Source organism: Lonchura striata, chromosome 17 (assembly GCF_046129695.1).
Source record: "Lonchura striata isolate bLonStr1 chromosome 17, bLonStr1.mat, whole genome shotgun sequence".
Taxonomy (NCBI): Eukaryota; Metazoa; Chordata; class Aves; order Passeriformes; family Estrildidae; genus Lonchura; species Lonchura striata.
This window is the reverse complement of record NC_134619.1, coordinates 8,878,284-8,895,739: the sequence shown is the minus strand read 5'-3', so window position 1 is coordinate 8,895,739 and position 17,456 is coordinate 8,878,284. Positions and strand designations below refer to the sequence as shown.

General features: G+C 48.4%; 2 protein-coding genes across 2 annotated transcripts in view; one reads left to right on the top strand and one right to left on the bottom strand.

The window, feature by feature from the left end:
* The window catches only part of JPH2 (junctophilin 2), a 31,057-nt gene extending 28,257 nt beyond the window's left edge, over positions 1-2,800 (top strand). Inside the window, exon 6 of the mRNA XM_021540926.3 lies at positions 289-2,800. The gene's annotated coding sequence lies outside the window, so the exon portion shown is untranslated. The remainder of the gene's footprint in view (positions 1-288) is intronic.
* Positions 2,801-6,289: 3,489 nt separating this feature from the next.
* Positions 6,290-13,312, bottom strand: LOC110476169 (thyrotropin-releasing hormone receptor). The gene is made up of 2 exons (XM_021540918.2): positions 12,510-13,312; positions 6,290-9,414 (listed from the first exon to the last, which is right to left on the bottom strand). The coding sequence occupies exons 1-2, from the start codon at positions 13,290-13,292 to the stop codon at positions 9,034-9,036; spliced, it is 1,164 nt and encodes a 387-aa protein (XP_021396593.1). The 5' UTR covers positions 13,293-13,312; the 3' UTR covers positions 6,290-9,033.
* Positions 13,313-17,456: the final 4,144 nt, after the last annotated feature.

Below are 17,456 nucleotides of genomic sequence, written 5' to 3'. Positions count from 1 at the left end.
TCACAAGACTTCTGTCTTGGGCTCAGATATTTCAAATAAAATCTGCCATCAAGGCTGAACCTGACCCTTGAGCCTCATGTGAACAAAACACAAGAGACACCTCTCAGCCCCTGTGAGGATATTGGGGTGCTTTCCCAGACCTCCTGGGGGACAAAACTGCTCTGCTGGACACTGCTTTCTGTCATGTTTTTAGTCTCACTCAGCCGTCACAGGTGAAAGCCTTGCAGACAGCTGTGGTCATGTGTTTTGCTCTCCCTTGACTTTCCCATTTATTTGTGTCTGGGACAGGTGTCGCTGCTGGTGGAGACCTCAGACCTTGGTGGGGATTAAAGCTCAGCCACCTGGAAACACCTCAGAGGAGGACTTGAGATCCCGTTTGCACTGCAAACATCAACCTTAAATGAGAGTGTCTGAAGATCAGTTCAATTTCCTGCTCTCAGGCTGTGGCTGGCCTCTGCAATCTACCTAAGAAAAGCGAGGGTTTCTGCACTGTGGTCTCCTCTTTGTATAAAATAGCAGTTGCCTTAAATTATTCTCACCAAAGCCATCAACTGTCCTGCCATGCCAAGGATGAAGGATTTATCTATAGCTGTAGGAAAATGAGTGAGAAGGTCTCATGCGTGCACACTGATGTGTTTTTTAACTCCCTTGGTTGACTTAGTGTCAGAGATTTTCCAAAGACTGTCATCCATGGCATGGAGATGAAGCAATACAGCAGCCGGAATGACTCATGGGAGCCGCGCCGTGGCTCGGGGTGGACGGCGCTGCTCTCCGTGCTTGGAAGTCATCCAAAGGGATGAACAAAAAGTCTTTCCTTTCCCCTGTCACCTGGCATCATTTTCCATGGATGGAGGACTGAGAGGGGGAGCAAGTTGAAATTGGGCTTGTTGAAGTGTGACCCGAGTCCTGCCCATGGCGGCCGATGCACCATGGATGGGGCTGCAGGGTGGGGTGTGAGGGACTGGTGGATCCAAGGCTGCTGGTGCCTGTGGGGTGCTCTGGGTGGAGATGGGGCCTCTTTTGGGACCAGGCACCATCCAAGCGCTCTCCTGCCACCAACAATGCTCTGCACAGAAGCAGCTTGCAGTGAGTGGCTTCCCACTGTAATGGGAAAGGCAGTAGATGTGCTGAATTTGTCCCTTTACCCTTTTTTTCTATGAAAATGTTGTGAGTTACAGTGAAAAGGAGGATCTTGCTGAAATGCCTCCGTATACCTGCAGGCTCCTCCCCTTGGTGTGCCGGGCTGCAGGGGGTCCTGGCCTCTCATTGCACCCAACAAACAGACTTTCCAGCCAGAGGATGCAGGGTGGCTATTGTGGGAGAGGTTACCTTATTCCTGAAAGAAAAAGGCACAGAGATGTGAGTGACTGAAGTGTATTTGGGTGTTGGGCTCAGAAATATGCAGCAGCCAGGCTTTCAGCAGTGGCAGAGTACAGTGGGGCAGTGTAGCTGTTGCTCGTGTGTGAGGCTGAGAGGTCTGGGCAATTTGTACCCATTTTCCCAAAGCTGTGACAGGGAGTGACCTTTGGAAGGAGATTTTTCCACCATGATCTGCTCTGATCCTTAGCAGTGTAAGCTTAGAAAGTCGGCACAGATGAAGTTACAGTTTAGTGTGAGGCTGAGTGCTTGGACATGTTTCTTTTTTCTTTTAAGAGCAAAGTGTATTTTCTATCCCTTCTTAAGATAATCAGAGATGTTATTTATAGTTGGTTGTGCACCTCTGTGTATCCTGAAGTCCCGCAGCACAGGACTGGGTGGGAAAACCTTGTTGGACTGGAAAGATTGGGGAAATGATAGTTAAGGAAAAAAAACATATGCCCGGTCTGCTTCAAAGGTCAATCTGAAAGGATTTCAGAGATGGAGTGGCAGACACACAGGGGTTTACACTCATTGGAGGCACAGGGCAAAACCTACCTAATTTATCTACTCTAGTTATGGCATAAGAGAGTGAGAATAATTCAGTACTTTTCTTTGTGAACCAAGTCTATTTTTTAACCTTATTGAGCTCAGGAACATTGCCACAGTAGCAAATTTGTGATATTAAGTGTGGGAGAAGTGAATGTGATCCTTTCCTAAGAGCCATGTGGCTGTACCAGTCCTGAGAAAGCTGTGCAGTATCATCTACACTTCTACAGAGCATAGTTTTGTAGCAATTTGCTTATTTTCTTTTTTTTTTTCTTTCCTTAAATATAAATGTATTGCAAACCCCAGGCTCTGCTGCCTTTAACGTTTTGTCTCCATTTGCTGGCATTCACTTGCCAACTCTGCAGTTTCAATATGCCAACTGCTTTTATTCACCACCAAGACTATTTCCATTGAGAGACCTGAGGGGCTTTTATTTATCACTAACCACAAAAATGGATCTTTTTCAACAGTGCTAAGGTAATTCCTTTCCACCCCCCCCTTTTTTTTATGCATGCAATATGCACTCACTAATGTGCTTTCCTCCTAGTAACCTGAGAAAAGTAGGTAGATTTGCTTTTATGTGACGTATAACTATCCATATTGCACTGAGATATGGATATACTTACATAGAGAGGGAGCCCCTTAGGGATTTCATTTTCTTAGATGCAAAATACCAGATTTACCTCAAACTGCATGCTTTCAAAAATGACTAGAATTTTGTGTTATACTTTTCAGGTCTTACAAAGATGCAGATACCTTTCACTCTTCACACAAAAGTACCTTCATCACAGATTTTGCTAGCTGTTTACTACAATCTGTGTACTACTGTCCAGAATTTTCTGTTGGTTGTTCTGCTGGATTATGTGCAATAATAAACAGTTATCTGCTCACTCTATCCATGTGGATTTTTGCAGGGGACTCTCCAAGTTTCTTTCCATGGTGGCACATTCACGCCAGTTTAAAGCAGAGAGTAATGCAGAATTTCACTGGTGGCATCTGGATGTTTTTTAGCTTTTTCTTAATTCTCTGTTTCGAAAATTTGCATTTTTTTAATTGATGGGGGTACTTTTCAAAGAGAGTTGTTTTCACTAAATGCTTTTAGGCAGCCTTTAAGGACTCTGCAACTCTCTGAGAACACTCCATGTGCTCCCATCGTGCTGGCCTCTGGCAGGGGCTGCACAGGGCGAGGAGGAAAGGCAGCTCGCTGGCCCAGAGCCTGCCCAGGCCTTGCAGATGGCTGCTGCCAGGTCCCTCTGCTGCCTCCCGACCCCAGGGCTGCTGCCAGGCTCATTCTGAGCCGTGTGCCACTGGCTGCTGCCCCTGGCTTTGGGGAGGAGTGATTCTCCACTGCCTGAGCCCCATCCTCTCGCTCAGCCTCTGGAGACAGCCCGGGTGAGAGGAAAGCCAGGGACGAGGTGGAGGGAAATGGCAGCAGGGTGATTTATGGGGGAGGATGGATGAGCAGAGCCCAGCACCAGCCCAGGGCAGCAGGGCCCCTGGGCCTGAGGAATCCAGAGTAGCTGGAACCTTCAATCCTTTTTCTATTTCTGGAGTGTCTCACATGAACAAAGCCGGACTGTGCAGAGAGGCTGGGGGGACACAGGCTCAGCCTCCGTGGGGTGGAGTGCTGCCCCTGGCTTCTGTGGGTGCGAGGGGTCTGAAGGCAGAAGATTTCATGCCCTAGTAGAGACTGAAGGAGCTGAGTTTGATGAAATTATGGCTTTACTCTCCTCTGGGCTTGCTTTGCTTCTGGTATGGAAGGAACTACATCTCATTCATCAGTCAGGGCAGCAGGGTAACTGGAGCCTTGTGCACCTCATAAATCTCAGGCTGATGAATGGAGCAGGTCCTTGGCTCATATGTTACAGAGGCAGCAGGGAGGGAGGTGGGTCTGCTGCTAAAGCAATGACACATTGCTTTTAAAGTATTAATAAAGGCAGAACAAAAAGTCTGCAGCTTCCCCAGGGTAGGGGGGACAGTGCTGGGCTCTCTGCCTCAATAGCTGCTGGTTTCAGGGATAATGTCCCCACAGTGTCCAGCCAAGTGTCCCCAAGGGCAGGCAGGGAGGTGTCTGATATGTGAGAACCAGTCTAAAGGCACTGCCCTGATCCTGTGTCGAAGGGCAGGAGCCTTACCCTCCACTGGTGGGAGGGAAGGTGCAATCTGAGCCTCAGTGTCCTCTGACAGTGACCTGCCTGGGGACAGCCACGATGTACTCCACTGTTCCTGTGGGGCATGGGGGCTCTCAGGAGCCACCCTCTCTTTTGCTCTTCATCTTTGCACAAGAGGAAGGGTCAGAGATGGTTGAAGGTGACCCTGACACTGAGAAGGTGCCAAAATGTACAGAAGAGTTCCTGTGGTCCTCTCTGGCCCAGGAGCCAGGAATGGGTCTGGCTCCACACCACTGCCTTTGCTTCAGGACCCTTCCTGGAGGAAGCTAGCTTGAGCCTCAAGTTAGCTTGAGCATTAATACATCAGGGAACCAGCACCAGGCACCACCAGCAAGGGCATCCCATGCCCAGCTTGGGGCTGGCAACAAGGGGCCTTACTGTGGAACCCTTTCCTCTGCTCTTCTGTCAGAAATGCTGGCACTGCACAGCTGGAAAAAGATGCTTTAAATTTATTTCCTCTGAGCCGCCACCCACACTGTGCCTGTAAGGACAGGATCAGCCAACTTGGGAGCCCAGTAGGCCCTTGCTGAGGACCTCAAAACCATGTTAGTACCAGGACCATCCCAGGGCCTTCTCCTTGAGAGGCTAAAGTTTTTATAGGCTTCACAGCTTGTGTTTTCAGGCATTAATTCCCTATTGGAAGAGCAGTGAGCAGCCACTGGTGCACTCACAGCATCCCCTGTCTCTATAGAAACAGCACACTCAGAGCCCAATTAATAGGGTGGCTATTAAAGGAAATTCATCAATTATAAAGCACAAATTGTCCTTATTACTTCTGCCCATCACCCATGGCAGGGACCTGTGGTGTGGCTGTGATGTTCCCTCCCTCAGGCAGTATCTGGGAAAGCACCCTGGATTTGGGACACAGGCAATGCCCTCCCATTGAAATCTTCCTTGAGACCCTGGCAGGACAGAAATGTGCAGGGCTGGCTGGCTAACTGCTAAACTGAGGGTATTTTAGTCAATTAAAGTCAGTCACACAGGACTGGCAAGCTTTGATCCACTGTGTGTCCCAAGGCAGTTCTGGAACTCCTGCCTTGGTTTGAAGAGTCCTGAGGAGCCACCCCTGAGTGAGTGCAAGCCTGGAGGCAGAGCTGGCCTACGAGCTGTCCAGAAGCCTTGGGAAACAGTACCTGCAATATAAACAAGTAACTGTGAGTGATTACATTAATATTGCTGTAGGACTATCCCCAGGTTTTATTAGCAGCTCTTTAATTGTAATCTGCTTGAACTAATTAGTTCAAAGAAGCAGCTGGGGCCAGAACAGATTGAAAAAGGACTGCATCCAAATCTTTCCCTAATGTGTGGTCCCCTCTTTCTTGTGGCTCTTAAAAATTTAAGCAATTGCCCATTCAGATCATATCTTTGGTGATCTGAATATTATTAATTTAAAGGTATCTCTATTTTATCTTAGAAACATGGTTGGGTACCACAGAGAAGCCTGTTCTGGTTGCAGGGAGATACTGGATGTCCTCATGATCTTTACATCACTTTTTTAGGGGACTGCTGGTATTTTGTTGGTTACTCTGTAATTTGGCCCTAGAGCAGGCTGGCTTTCAGAACACTGGCCAGCATCATAGGTGAAAGGCTCTCTCAAAAAACCACCTTCATGGCCATTCTCCTGTGACACAGGCTCTCATAGATGCCCTATTTGCCCAATTTCCCACTACCCAAATTTAGAGACAAAGAAAACAACCTGATAGGAGCTTGAACTACAGATTTTGATAAATTACTTAAACCTGTGTGTTTTGCCAGGGTAAATAATCCTTGCTGAGGTCCCATCCATGCCCTGCATACAGGCAGTCACTGCGTGGCCTCTACCACTGGGAGCAGCCAAATTCAGGTAAATGTGCTGGATGTGGTGTCTCCTAAACTGAAACTCCCTGATGAATGCCAGGAGCTTCAGCCAATCTATGGTTCTTCAGGCACAGAAACCTCACTCACTGCTCTGCCATCAGCTCTTCTCCAAGGCTTTGCCTCCTCCAATCTCCTCTCTGCACTGCTCACAACTTTTTCCCCTCACCCCAGGGCTCTGCAGCACTGCCAGGTCCCTCCTCTCCTGCCAAGGGACTTGCTTGTTTGTAATTGAAGAAACCAGATGGTGTTTTACCAGGTTAACAGCCCCTGAAAGGGCAAGGGTTAGAAATAATGAGCTTTAATAGGAGAGTAGAAGGTTAGATCATGTTGAATCGCACTTCTATGCAATAAATTACTTAGGAGCAATAGATTCTTTATTTCCTGGCATGTTTATAAACTCACAGCCCACACTCACACTGTTGAGACAAATAAATGCTGAGGGTAAAATACAGCTTGAGACTTTACAAGCAGGGTGGGATGTTGCAAGATATAAGGTAATGCAGGCTAAAGCTTCAAGGGAGCTCTCTGATTTCTTATAAGGAATTTAGGTTTTTATTCAGACCCTGAATATCCAAAGGAAGTTACAGTGATGAGTTATTTATTTTAATTCCTTTCTGTTAGTGATTTATTTCCCAGCAGCATGTATCTCTCAAGTGGCATCTCCGTAGCAAGCAGAGTGGTGACCTTCTGCCTCCACTTCCACCTAAAAGTCTCTCAGCTCCTCCTAAAGTGTCAGAATACATGCAGGGGGAAGGACCAGGAACTCATTCCTCATCTACAGTTTAATGCTCTTGTGCATTTGTTGGAGATCTTGTGGTTCCAGGAGGATTTATCTGCCAATTACTTCTCAAAAAATAGCAAAGGGTCATGCAGTACTTGGCAGCTAAAAGCAGAAAGGGGAGAAAAGAACCAGGTTTTAATTAAATCTCAAGTATGTTGAACAAGTATTTCAGAACTATCAATTAGCTGTTGGCCTGAGGCTGAAATTGAATTAAGAAAATAATGCTTTGAGGGTGTCTCCATCTGGGGGAGATGCAGAAAGGGGGAGAGTGAAGATAGGAAATGTGATGAGAAGGTGGAAAACATCCTGCTGGGGATACTTCAGAATGATGGTGCTCCTTGTGTTTGCAGACATCAAGGCTGTCTGTCAAACTGCACATCCCATGCCTGAGAAATGCCTTAGGTCAGGATGCAGGTGGGTTTCCAAGCTCTGGCAGTAAATCCTCTTCCCACATCGAGCTCTCTGCACTCGCAGCCTCAGGGTGGAGGGTGGAGGACACAGGACAGCCCAGCCCTGAGAGGATGCTGCCTGTGCTCAAGGTCCCAGGGAGGCACCAGCAGTCACACAGGCATCCCCTTCCCCCTCCTCCACCTTCCCCTGGTCCTTACTGCCCTGGTTTGTCTGCACAAGCTTTTATCAATGGCTTCTTCTGAGCTCCTGAAGAAAAATCCATTCTAAGGAGGGAAAAGAAGTCTGTGCTATAAAAAAGATTGTTAAAAGCAAATCCTCATGTTAGTAAAAACTCCTCCATGTTCTTCAAGAAATAAATCCCAAATCTGTGTGCAGAACTTTCTCAACAACAATAAATTCACATTATCCAATATACACAAAACAGTGCAAAATAACACAAATCCTTAAATTCCAAATGCATTATGTTTAAAATAATTGCAAAAAGCCAATGTTTTCTTCCCTCATCCTGTATCTATTTTAGGGGTAACATAGATGGTTTAATAACATGCAATATAATAATCATACATGCAAAACCTCTCTACACACAACAAAATAGGTCTTGGACAGCTCCAACACACTGAAGAGATTTGAGGTATTTTCCTGACTCACCCAGTGAAGTGATTTCCTGTAGATTCAGATTGGTTAATTAATGTCTTGTGGCCTTGAAAATACCATACACATATTTTCCTAAGTGGATGCAAAATTCTATCCAGTGTTGACTAGCGAGGCTGTTCAAGTAATAGTTCACAGTCACTTGAGGTTTACTGGTGGCAGACACTTGTTTTATTTGGCAAGAGCCCAAGGGTTTGCCTCATGTGTAATCTTTTTGATTTTACTCATAGTCCAGATAGTCTTTTGCAAGTCTGGGGCAAGTGCCCTTGGACTGGTCTCCTGGATGCTGCAGGGTATGAATATCTACTTTGCTTTCAAGATGACAGCAGCAATAAGCATTTGTGTCACTAATCACAAAACACTTCATGGACTTCACAAGTTATTCCCAGGAAATAAGAGAATTTCTTCACCTGCCATTGAAATGCACCTGTAGCTGGGGCAGAGAGCAACACTGCTCTGTGGTAATGACTATACCACACTGGGGCTTAAAGGACAAGAGTACAGTTTCCAGTTGAAGCAACCAGAGGAATTTCAACAGGAAAGGTAAAATTATCCAAAAGAAATTAGGGAACGCTCATTATTAGTTTGTTCATTATGGCAAATCCATCTGGTCTGGACCTTGGGTTTCTGTGCTACCAGCACTGCGGTGTTTCCAGAGGCATGACAGAGGCTCATGACACCCAACTTTGTTTTTCCTAATGCAGGAGTCTCCCCCTGAGAGTCCATTTACAGCAAATGGCCTCGTATCTTGTGACATTCATCTTCTCTGTAGGGATTTGTATTCCTCACAGGAGAGTGGAGATGAGAGGAGACACATCGAAGTGCCTAATTGCCCCCATTAACTTCAAAAGGACTCTCGAGGAGTAGTTTCCATGGGGTGTCTGTGTCAATCTGGGTAGGAGACACTCACTCTAAAAAAGAGGTGTATTTTTTCCTTGAATGCACTTCTGTTCCGGGGACTCCTTTCAATGCTTTGGCCCAGCTCAGCACTTGCACATAACACAAAATGAGGTGGCTATATGTAACAACAGATGCTTTAGAGATGCTAAATATTGACACTTGCCTAACACTTCACCAAACAAGAATAAATTAGTGCTAAGGAAAAGCAAATTAAATTGCCTATAACAATCGGTTCTGTTAAATGCCCTGAAGAAGTATTGAATGAAGCTCGCTGCAATGTCAAAGCAATTCCTCTTGGCACTCTCCCAGCACAGTGTGTGCAGCCACACAACTCCCACTGCCTGCATTGCTTCATGCTCACAGGATTTGTTTACTCTTCTTTGCAGGTGCAGGGAGCCTGCTCAGATCCTCCTGCTCGGTGAGGTTGTGCTCAGAGCTGTCGTGGGAACAGTCCTTCACTGCACTGTAGTACACCGGGGTGGAGGACGGGGCAGGGTGCTCAGCACTCTTCTCCTGGCACTTGTACAACTTCCTAAAGGCAGCCCTGAACTTCTGTGACATGAGGTTGTAGATGATGGGGTTGATGGCGCTGTTCAGGTAGATGCAGAGGCGGCAGAAGAGGAGGAACCAGGTGTTCAGGTATGGAGGGTCCACGAAGGAGTTCACCACCACCAGCGTGCGGTAGGGCAGCCACAGCACGGCGAAGAGGGCCACCACGACAGCCAGCATCTTGGTCACCTGGGTGGGGGGAGATGCAAAATAAAAACATCCAGATGGTGCTAAACCTCCAGCAGAACTTTTCCACCTGGAGCACTGGTGGAGATGGTTTCTCTCTCTAAGCATTTAAGAGAAACACCCAAGCCGTGGGGTTATTTCTCACTGAAACCATTTTAATCAGGAAATAATCTTGCATAAATAAACCCAGAAACTATAGGTTTTCATCTATCATTGAAGAGCCTCTAAATCTCTTTAGAAATAGTATTCACTCTCTTGGAAATAGGCTGGGATAACCATGACAATGTCTGTACCAGAAAGCAAATTTGAAAATAGTACGTAACAGTAAATCAATGGGGAAAATACTTGTCTAAAGGTGGGGACCTCAGTTTTAGGGGTGTCATGGGATACATTTAATCTCCTTCCCTAGGGTTTCTTGGTTTCCTACACCACCTATATAATTCCAGGGAATAGTTTCCTGGTACAGAGCAACCCTGGAAGCAGAGGAGACTGTAAGGAATCTTACATTACTTGTGCTGATATTGGGCTTACTTAGCTACTTACCATGGGTTACTTTAGTCTTCAGCACACTGGGGAGTACTACATAAACATATTGAGAACAAAAAGAAACTGAGAACTCAGAAGTGAGCAGTAATTGCCCTCAGCTCAACATAGGCTTTTTTTAGGAAACTGGGGGTTTGTGCTGGAACACCAGTCATCCTAATAATTTCAACAGCTATTTATGATGACAATCCTCCTCAAACAAATACTAACAAAATAGACACATCCCCAAAGAGGAAAATATGATTAAAGTATGACATGATGCCACATGCATGTCTAGGCAGTGGTGTTTCAAACGTCAGAAGGGGAGTTGTGCAATAATCCAGTTCTTAGTATGGACATAAGCACTAGGATGACATTTAGAGTCTCTCAGCTTTTCTTGGAGTGCTTTTTTACTTCATCAAAAGAAACTATGTCTTCCTGTAATGCCATGCGTAGAAACTGGGAGTCATTTCTTGTGGCAACAAAACTTTCTCTACAAGAAAGGGACTATTACCAAGCTGTGGCCAAAATAGAAGGGTTTGCTATGTGTGGTTTAATGGAAATGTGAGGACACTTCCAAAAATAAGATCTCACAGTGATACAGTGAGTGCTGGGGCTGTTGCTAAGACTGAAGCTTGTTTGCTGCTACAGTGTGTTGCCTTTTGGGAAAGATATGAGAGAATGTACAAGTGGTGTCTCACAAAACTGTGTCCAGCCTCTGCCCCTGTCCAGGAAGCCACAGATGCTTCTCCCCAGCCAGCATCCTCCCTCCTTGTTCCTGCTCCATCATTCTGAGTTGTACATCTTTTTTTTTAGGAATCTCACTCCCTCTAGTGGTCCCTCTCCGGGAGGAGAAATACGGACTTCGAGGTGTTCGTACAAGTGATAAATACAGCAAAGCTCACACCTTGTGATGTCCTGCTCAGGATTTAGGTGCTTTTGAAGGCCCAGTGGGAGAACAGCAGCATCCTCATACCCCGAAAGCAGTGCAGTTCTGGGGCTGTGTAGGAGCACAGCCACAGAAAATCTCCTTCAGCCATCCAGGAGAAAATGGTCTCTGAGAGAGCCCCTTTAGGACCTTTCCCAGGGAACTCTGGGCATGGGGCCTGGAAGAGCCAGTTCCCCTATAAAGAGAGGCCAGAGGAGGAATGCTGATGTGAGTGCCTGTCCTCTGTTCGGAGGCACCTCCAGAGCTACACACCCCCACCAGCTGAAGCCCTGGAAAATTGCTTTACAGTTTAAAAACTTAGTGCCATCTTTATTGCTTATGATGGCAGCACTGTGATGTCAGGCCATTCAGGGGAAGTCTGTGCATGCTAGGATATTTTGGGAAGTAATGATAATCTCCAGTAAACTCCTGCTGCACACTAAAGAGAGCACAAGATGTTTCCAGGAGCTGGAATGCCCCAAGGAGCCACTTGACCCACTGGTGTGAAGCAAGCTGTGCCAGTCCACAGCACAGCAGTGCAGGGGGAGCAGCACAGCCCCTCCAGCCCCTCCAGCAGCTCTGGAAGGGGAGATCCATCAACCAGTCAAGAGCCTTCACTAACAAACACCCTACCTGAGGTGCTGCAGCTGCCAGTGGTCATGGGAGAGCAGGCAAATGCTTTTGAAGAAGTCAGCACTTGCTTTAAACCTTTCAGAGAAAAAGGGAGGAAAAGCTGGACTGGAAAGATTTAGAAGTTAATGAAGAAATAAACGTTCTCTGAGCTGTTTGCTTCCCCTCTGTGACCCTGACTCGTCTCTCCTGGGGAATGGAGGTTCCTGTGCGAGGCAGGCAACAGGTTCCTGAGCAGGAAACAGGAGAACTTCAGGGCAGGCTGAAGTCTGCTGTGGGCTATCTGGAAATCACAACAGAACTAGTGATTTCAAGCACTAAAGCCCAACTCCCAGATTCAACCCTTTCCTTTAAAAGGAAAGCTGAATGGGCCCTGGCTATTCAGAATGGGACTGTCCCATGTCTAGATACTGACCTGTCCAAAGAGGTGGGACACGAGGCAGTGATTGTCCATCTGAGCAGAGCAATGAGGCCAGAAGGAGGTGGGAGGAGAAGGACATGGGGAGACAGCAGGCAGCTGAGAGACACAGAAATCACCAAAATGCAAACACATCACTGTGACTCCGAGGTGACTCACCCAGCAGGGAAGCTGCAGCCAGGGCTGAGCTCCAAGGGAAGACAGTTCTCCCTTCTCTTTGCTCCTTTAAATCTGACTTCACCTGCGCAGGACACTGTCTGAGAGATGAGTCCCACTGGCACAACATGACCCAGCCCTCTCTTCCTCGGGGGGGCAATCAATAATTAATTAGCCAGTAAAAGTGCCTGCACTTCTGCCTCTGCCTGCCTGAAGCCCTGTCCTGCTCTACCAAGCCTGACCAGAGCAGGAGAAGCTCATCTGTGCTGCCAGACCCCAGCTGGGCTTGAGGGGCTCCTTTGCAGCAAACCAACAGTCCCCACTCCCTCCACAAAGGGAAACAAAGCACTGTGGCACCTCGGCCCCTGGCAGAATGCCCCTCAAAGCCCCGAGCCGGCAGAGCCGCCTGCAGCCCGGCATGCCCGGCCGGCGGGGAGCCCCTACCTGCTTGCGGGAGCTCAGGGCGCCCCTGCTGCCCCGGCAGGAGCGCTTGAGGGAGCTGCCCTGGTGCACGGAGCCCAGGAAGGAGCGCTGCGGGGTGCCGGGCAGCGGGCTCACGAACAGGATGCGGGCAATGAGGCCGTAGAGGACAGCCGCCAGCCCCAGCGGGATGACATAGAAGACAGCAAAATCCAAGAAGTAAATGGGCATGTAAAGGCTTCTGGAGACTCGGTAGCCGCAGGTGACCTGCGCCCCATCCGAGAAGGTGACCTGGGTGGTGTCCACCAGGAAGAACCACATGAGGCAATAGAGGGAGGTGAAGAGCCACAGCGAGGCGATGATGCGCCTGGCGCGGGACACGGTGCACAGGAGCTGTGCCTTGATGGCGTGGCAGATGGCGATGTACCGCTCCACCGTGAAGGCGGCGATGGACCAGGCGGAGATGTTGATGCCCAGGTACTGCAAGTAGGTGATGCAGAGGCAGCCGGCGTAGCCGTACACCCAAGAAGCCACCACTTCGGAGATGTTGGGCAGCCCGGCCGCCAGCAGCACGATGAGGTCGGCCACGGCCAGGCTCACCAGGTAGCAGTTGGTGGGGGTCACCATGTGCTTGGTGCGCAGCACCACCAGCACCACCATGGCGTTGCCCGCGATGCCCACGCCGCAGATGAGCAGCACCAGCAGGATGGTGACCACCTGCAGCTCCAGGGGCTGCCGGGGCATCCTGCCCAGGCTCTGGTTGCCGCTGCCCAGCGCGGCTCCCGGGCTGGCCGAGCCGTTCTCCATCGTGCCTGCAGCCGCCGGCGGAGCCCCGCGCACCCTGCGGCGGCAGCGGGGAGCCGGGGCTGCCCCGACCCCCTCCCCGCCTTCCCGCCCACCCCGGCTCCTCCCTCCCCTTTTTCTGCACGATTCACCCCAGGTCTCGCAGCCTCCCTGCTCCTGGCATCCCTCTCCCCTGCAAACTCTCCGCCTGGAGGGGCAGGGAGCGGCCGGGATCCCCCCAGTCCCCGGGACCCTCCAGGAGCAACCGGGAGCCAGCCGGGACTGTCCGGAACCCCCAGGCTCCCGGGGCCCTCCAGGACTCCCCTCAGCTGCCGGGAAGCACCCCAGGGAAGCACCAGGCCTCCCCCAGGACAGCCCAAAGCCCCCCGGGGCTGCCTCGGTCCCCGGGACACCGCATCGCCTCCGCCGGCATCCGCCGCCTGCGCCCGCCGGGTCCCGGCGCGCCGCGGAGCCGGACCGGGGGAGGAGGAGGAGGAGGAGGAGGAGGAGGAGGAGGAGGAGGAGGAGGAGGAGGAGGAGGAGGACGAGGAGGGGGAAGAGGGGGAAAGGAGCCCAGGCAGGGGATGGGGGTGCAGGTGAGAGATGCCAGGGTGGGGAGGTGCAGAGGCTGAACGTACCCCAGCATGAGTGGGACCCCGGACCGTGGGTGCCTTTGTCCCCAGCCGAGGCACAGACTTCACTGCTCCCCCAGGGCAAGGGGAGCTGAGGGTGAGGAGTCCTTTATTTCTCATCGTCAGGAGGATGGGAGCAGACCGGTGCCAGTGAGATCCACAGCTTTTCCCGTTTGCCCTGGGCTGGGGCAGAGGAATGGCATCCCTGAGCATGGGGCAGTGACCTCCTCGTGCTGTCTTTCCTGTAGCCATCCCTGTCCCAAACAAGCACAGTGACACTCCTGAGGGAGAAGCCTTAATTGGGAGATTCCAGATATTTCCAGCAATGAGGCTGGGGTATGTCGTATCTCCCTCGTGGTCAGGCTGGGAGATCCAGTGTCTCCCTGATGGTCAGCAGGAGCCACAATTTGCTGCCAGCTCCATGCTTGCTCCTAACATCTCTGTAGGAAAATGCATTTTCAAATTGAAAGAGCAATTGTGCTAAGGGGCCTCTAACCTGTGGAGTGGAGGAAAGGACAAGAGGAGAACTCTCTTTTTGATTAGATTAGATTTCAATTAAAGGCAGAGATGTCCTGTTAATCCCAGACACTGAGCAGCATACCCAAAGTGTGAAGGACCATTCTGATGCTGAGTGATTCAATTCCAGCATTTCACAGGCAAATTTTTAAACCTGGGCTGCAAAAATCTGGGTGGATAAAATGGCTTTGGCCTCAGCCCAAAGAGCAGCACTCTGTCCCCAGACTTTCACTTGCTGTGGCAAATAGTATTTTCCCCTTTGCTCTGGGAAACTTCGTGCTGTTCTTTGGCAGACAACAATCCATATAGTTTTTCACTACTTCCCATGATATTTCATTCACCTTTGGGTCAGTTTTAAAGGACAATTATTTTCTTCTTCTCTTTCCATTTGGTTTCCTTAGGGCTCCACTGTCAGCCTGCACCAGGCCCTCTGTGTCCTCACAGCCTCACACCCCTGCCCTCTGCAGCCCCGGGTTTGGGAGGCATGGCCCCTCCTGTCCTTACTGCCCTTCTGTGGGGAGGACTGGGCGTGTGGGCACACGTGTTTGCTCACATAATCCAAGGGGTTGTGTATTTTGGTGTTCTGGAGTGACTGTAACCCAAACACAATTCCAGCACTTCATCCCAGTGCTCTGTCTCACAGTGATGCTGCAGGTCCTCAGGATGTGGACTGTGTGTGGGAAAGGAGAAGGGACAAATCTGGCACAAATGTCCTGAGAAGGGAGCTGGGGTTCATTTGCTTCCTCAAACCCATTCCTGGAACTGGCTTTGTGGGATCAGGAAGCCAAGACAGACTGCTGCAGTAAAAAAGCAGTAAAAAGCTTTGTTTTGGTTCAGACCTGGAACACTGTGCAGGATAATTGCAGATAATCATTTCCCTGGCTGCTTTGCTCTGTGGCACAGACAATCCAGCAGTTATTAGTGCAGATAACAACAGCATTAAAGCACCCCACTGAAGCAGCTCCTCCTGCCTGTTCCTGAGCTGCTCTGTGTCAATCACCGGGCTGGGGCTGGGCTGGGGAGGAATGTTTGTCTGCCTGATATAAAATTTTGATAGCCAAACCAAATTTTATTTTTTATATCTTTTATTTTAAAGAAAGCAAGCAAGCAGCGCTGGGTTGCCGTGTTGTCACTGCTCCACTAACAGCACACACCACTACAAGTTCACCAGAGTATATATACTGGTTTAAGCCTACAAAGCATTTTTGAGTGCTTGTGGTAGTCTGAATCAGTAAATATCAATAAGCTGGGACCAGCAATTTCATAATCTTTCCAGGTGGTTGTAGGCTCCCTGTCCTGCTTGTGGTGATCTGGAGGGAGGTCCTACACCAGTGTCTGATAAATAATTTTAGTCTGGTGCAATTGCATCAAGCTTTTTATTGTACATAAGCATTTAGTCACTTTGTTGCAATATCCTTTAGCTTTACCACAGCTTCCTCTATTTTATTCTAAGCATCAGTCATTTTTGCCACCTCATCTCTTGACTCTACTATACTTATTCTGTTTTCTTTCTCGATACTTATTTTGGTTATTTCTTGAAACAGAAAGTTTCAAAACCATTCTTTGTAGTTATCCCAGGGAATGCATCCACTTTCGATGCAGCAGATGTGAGCATTTGCTGATTCCATTGCCAATTGACATGAAGCACAAAAACATTTTCTACAATCCCTCCCCTTTTTCTTTATATTATTGATTTGTGGCTCTGCTTTAAATCAAGCTAATACTTTTTGGGTCACAGTTATATTTGGTTCTGCTTTGGCCTTGACTATCATAAGGGAGTGAGGTTTTTTTCCCATGGTTGTTATTTTAGGGTTTGTGAGCATTGCTGAAATCTGCATTCCCTGGATTACTAAATGTATTAGCTTAATAAAGCATGGAATCATACATGGTATAAACAACAGGCCTAATGCAGAACAAAGCAACGTGAACCCCAACTTCTTCCACCAGGCTCCTTCAAACAAATTATTCCACCAATGGTCAATTAATATGGAATTCCATTTCTGCACTGGTAGGCAAAGGAGGGATAATAAAACTGTGGGGCCTTGTGGTACTGTTGAGTCTTCCATGGAAGGGGATAACTGATCCGTGCACATTGTTCTCTCCTGTTGCTCCAAGTCCTACAAGATGGTGGTGATAGTGGTGGAGCTGTTGGGCTCCAGGGCCTCTCAGGGGAGGAGGGAGTTTCCTGCCCTTGATAGGGAGGGGGTAAATTGTCTAATGGTTCCCAGAATTTTTAATTTTTCTTTTTCCTCTTTTTTTTTTTTTTTTTTTTGCTTCCTCTATTTTATTCTAAGCATCAGTCATTTTTGCCACCTCATCTCTTGACTCTACTATACTTCTATTTTCTTTTTCAATGCTTTATTTGGCTATTCAGTCAGAAAGTTTCAAAACTGTTCTTTGTAGTTATGCCAGGGAACGTGTCCTCTTTCAACACAGCAGATACAAGCATTTGTTGAGTCCATTGCCAGTTTACGTGAATCACAAAAATATTTTTCACATGCCCAATGCAGTCACTGGGGGATTCTGTTGTCAAAGTTGTGAGGTTGTCAAAATTGTGAGGTTTGCTGTGATGACTGGTTAATATTCCCTTTACAGCCTCCTTCAGTAACTGTGATGTTCAGGATGTGACTGAGGCTTGTGTTTAAGGGGCTACCCAGCTTGACACTTATAAAAATATTTTCTTCCATCTTGACTTAAATATAAACGTTTTGATGGCCAAAGACATTGATTTTTTTTTTGTTAAAAGTCCATGTTTTGTTCTTTTAGCACACATCAGCATTTCCTTCTCTGCTGATATCACCTGGCACCACCATCCTTTATGAATACCTGCCACCACCCACTCTTTGAAACATCAGCAAAGAGAAATCTTCATTTTCTTGACATCCCCAAATGGGAATGGCCATGTCCCTGGGTGCTGGCAGGGAAAGGGGTTTTTGGAAAGGGGTGTCTGTGCAGCTCCATGGCCAGGTTAGTACAGGCTGGGTACATCATGGCTGATGTCCATGACATCTTCTTGCAGCTCATCCCTCTCACACAGCCT

Coding starts and splice junctions, on each gene's coding strand:
- LOC110476169 (XM_021540918.2), bottom strand. CDS start 13,292: ATGGAGAACGGCTCGGCCAGCCCGGGAGCCGCGCTGGGCAGCGGCAAC. Junction 9,415..12,509: donor CCCTGAGCTCCCGCAAGCAG/GTAGGGGCTCCC, acceptor CCCCCCACCCAG/GTGACCAAGATGCTGGCTGT.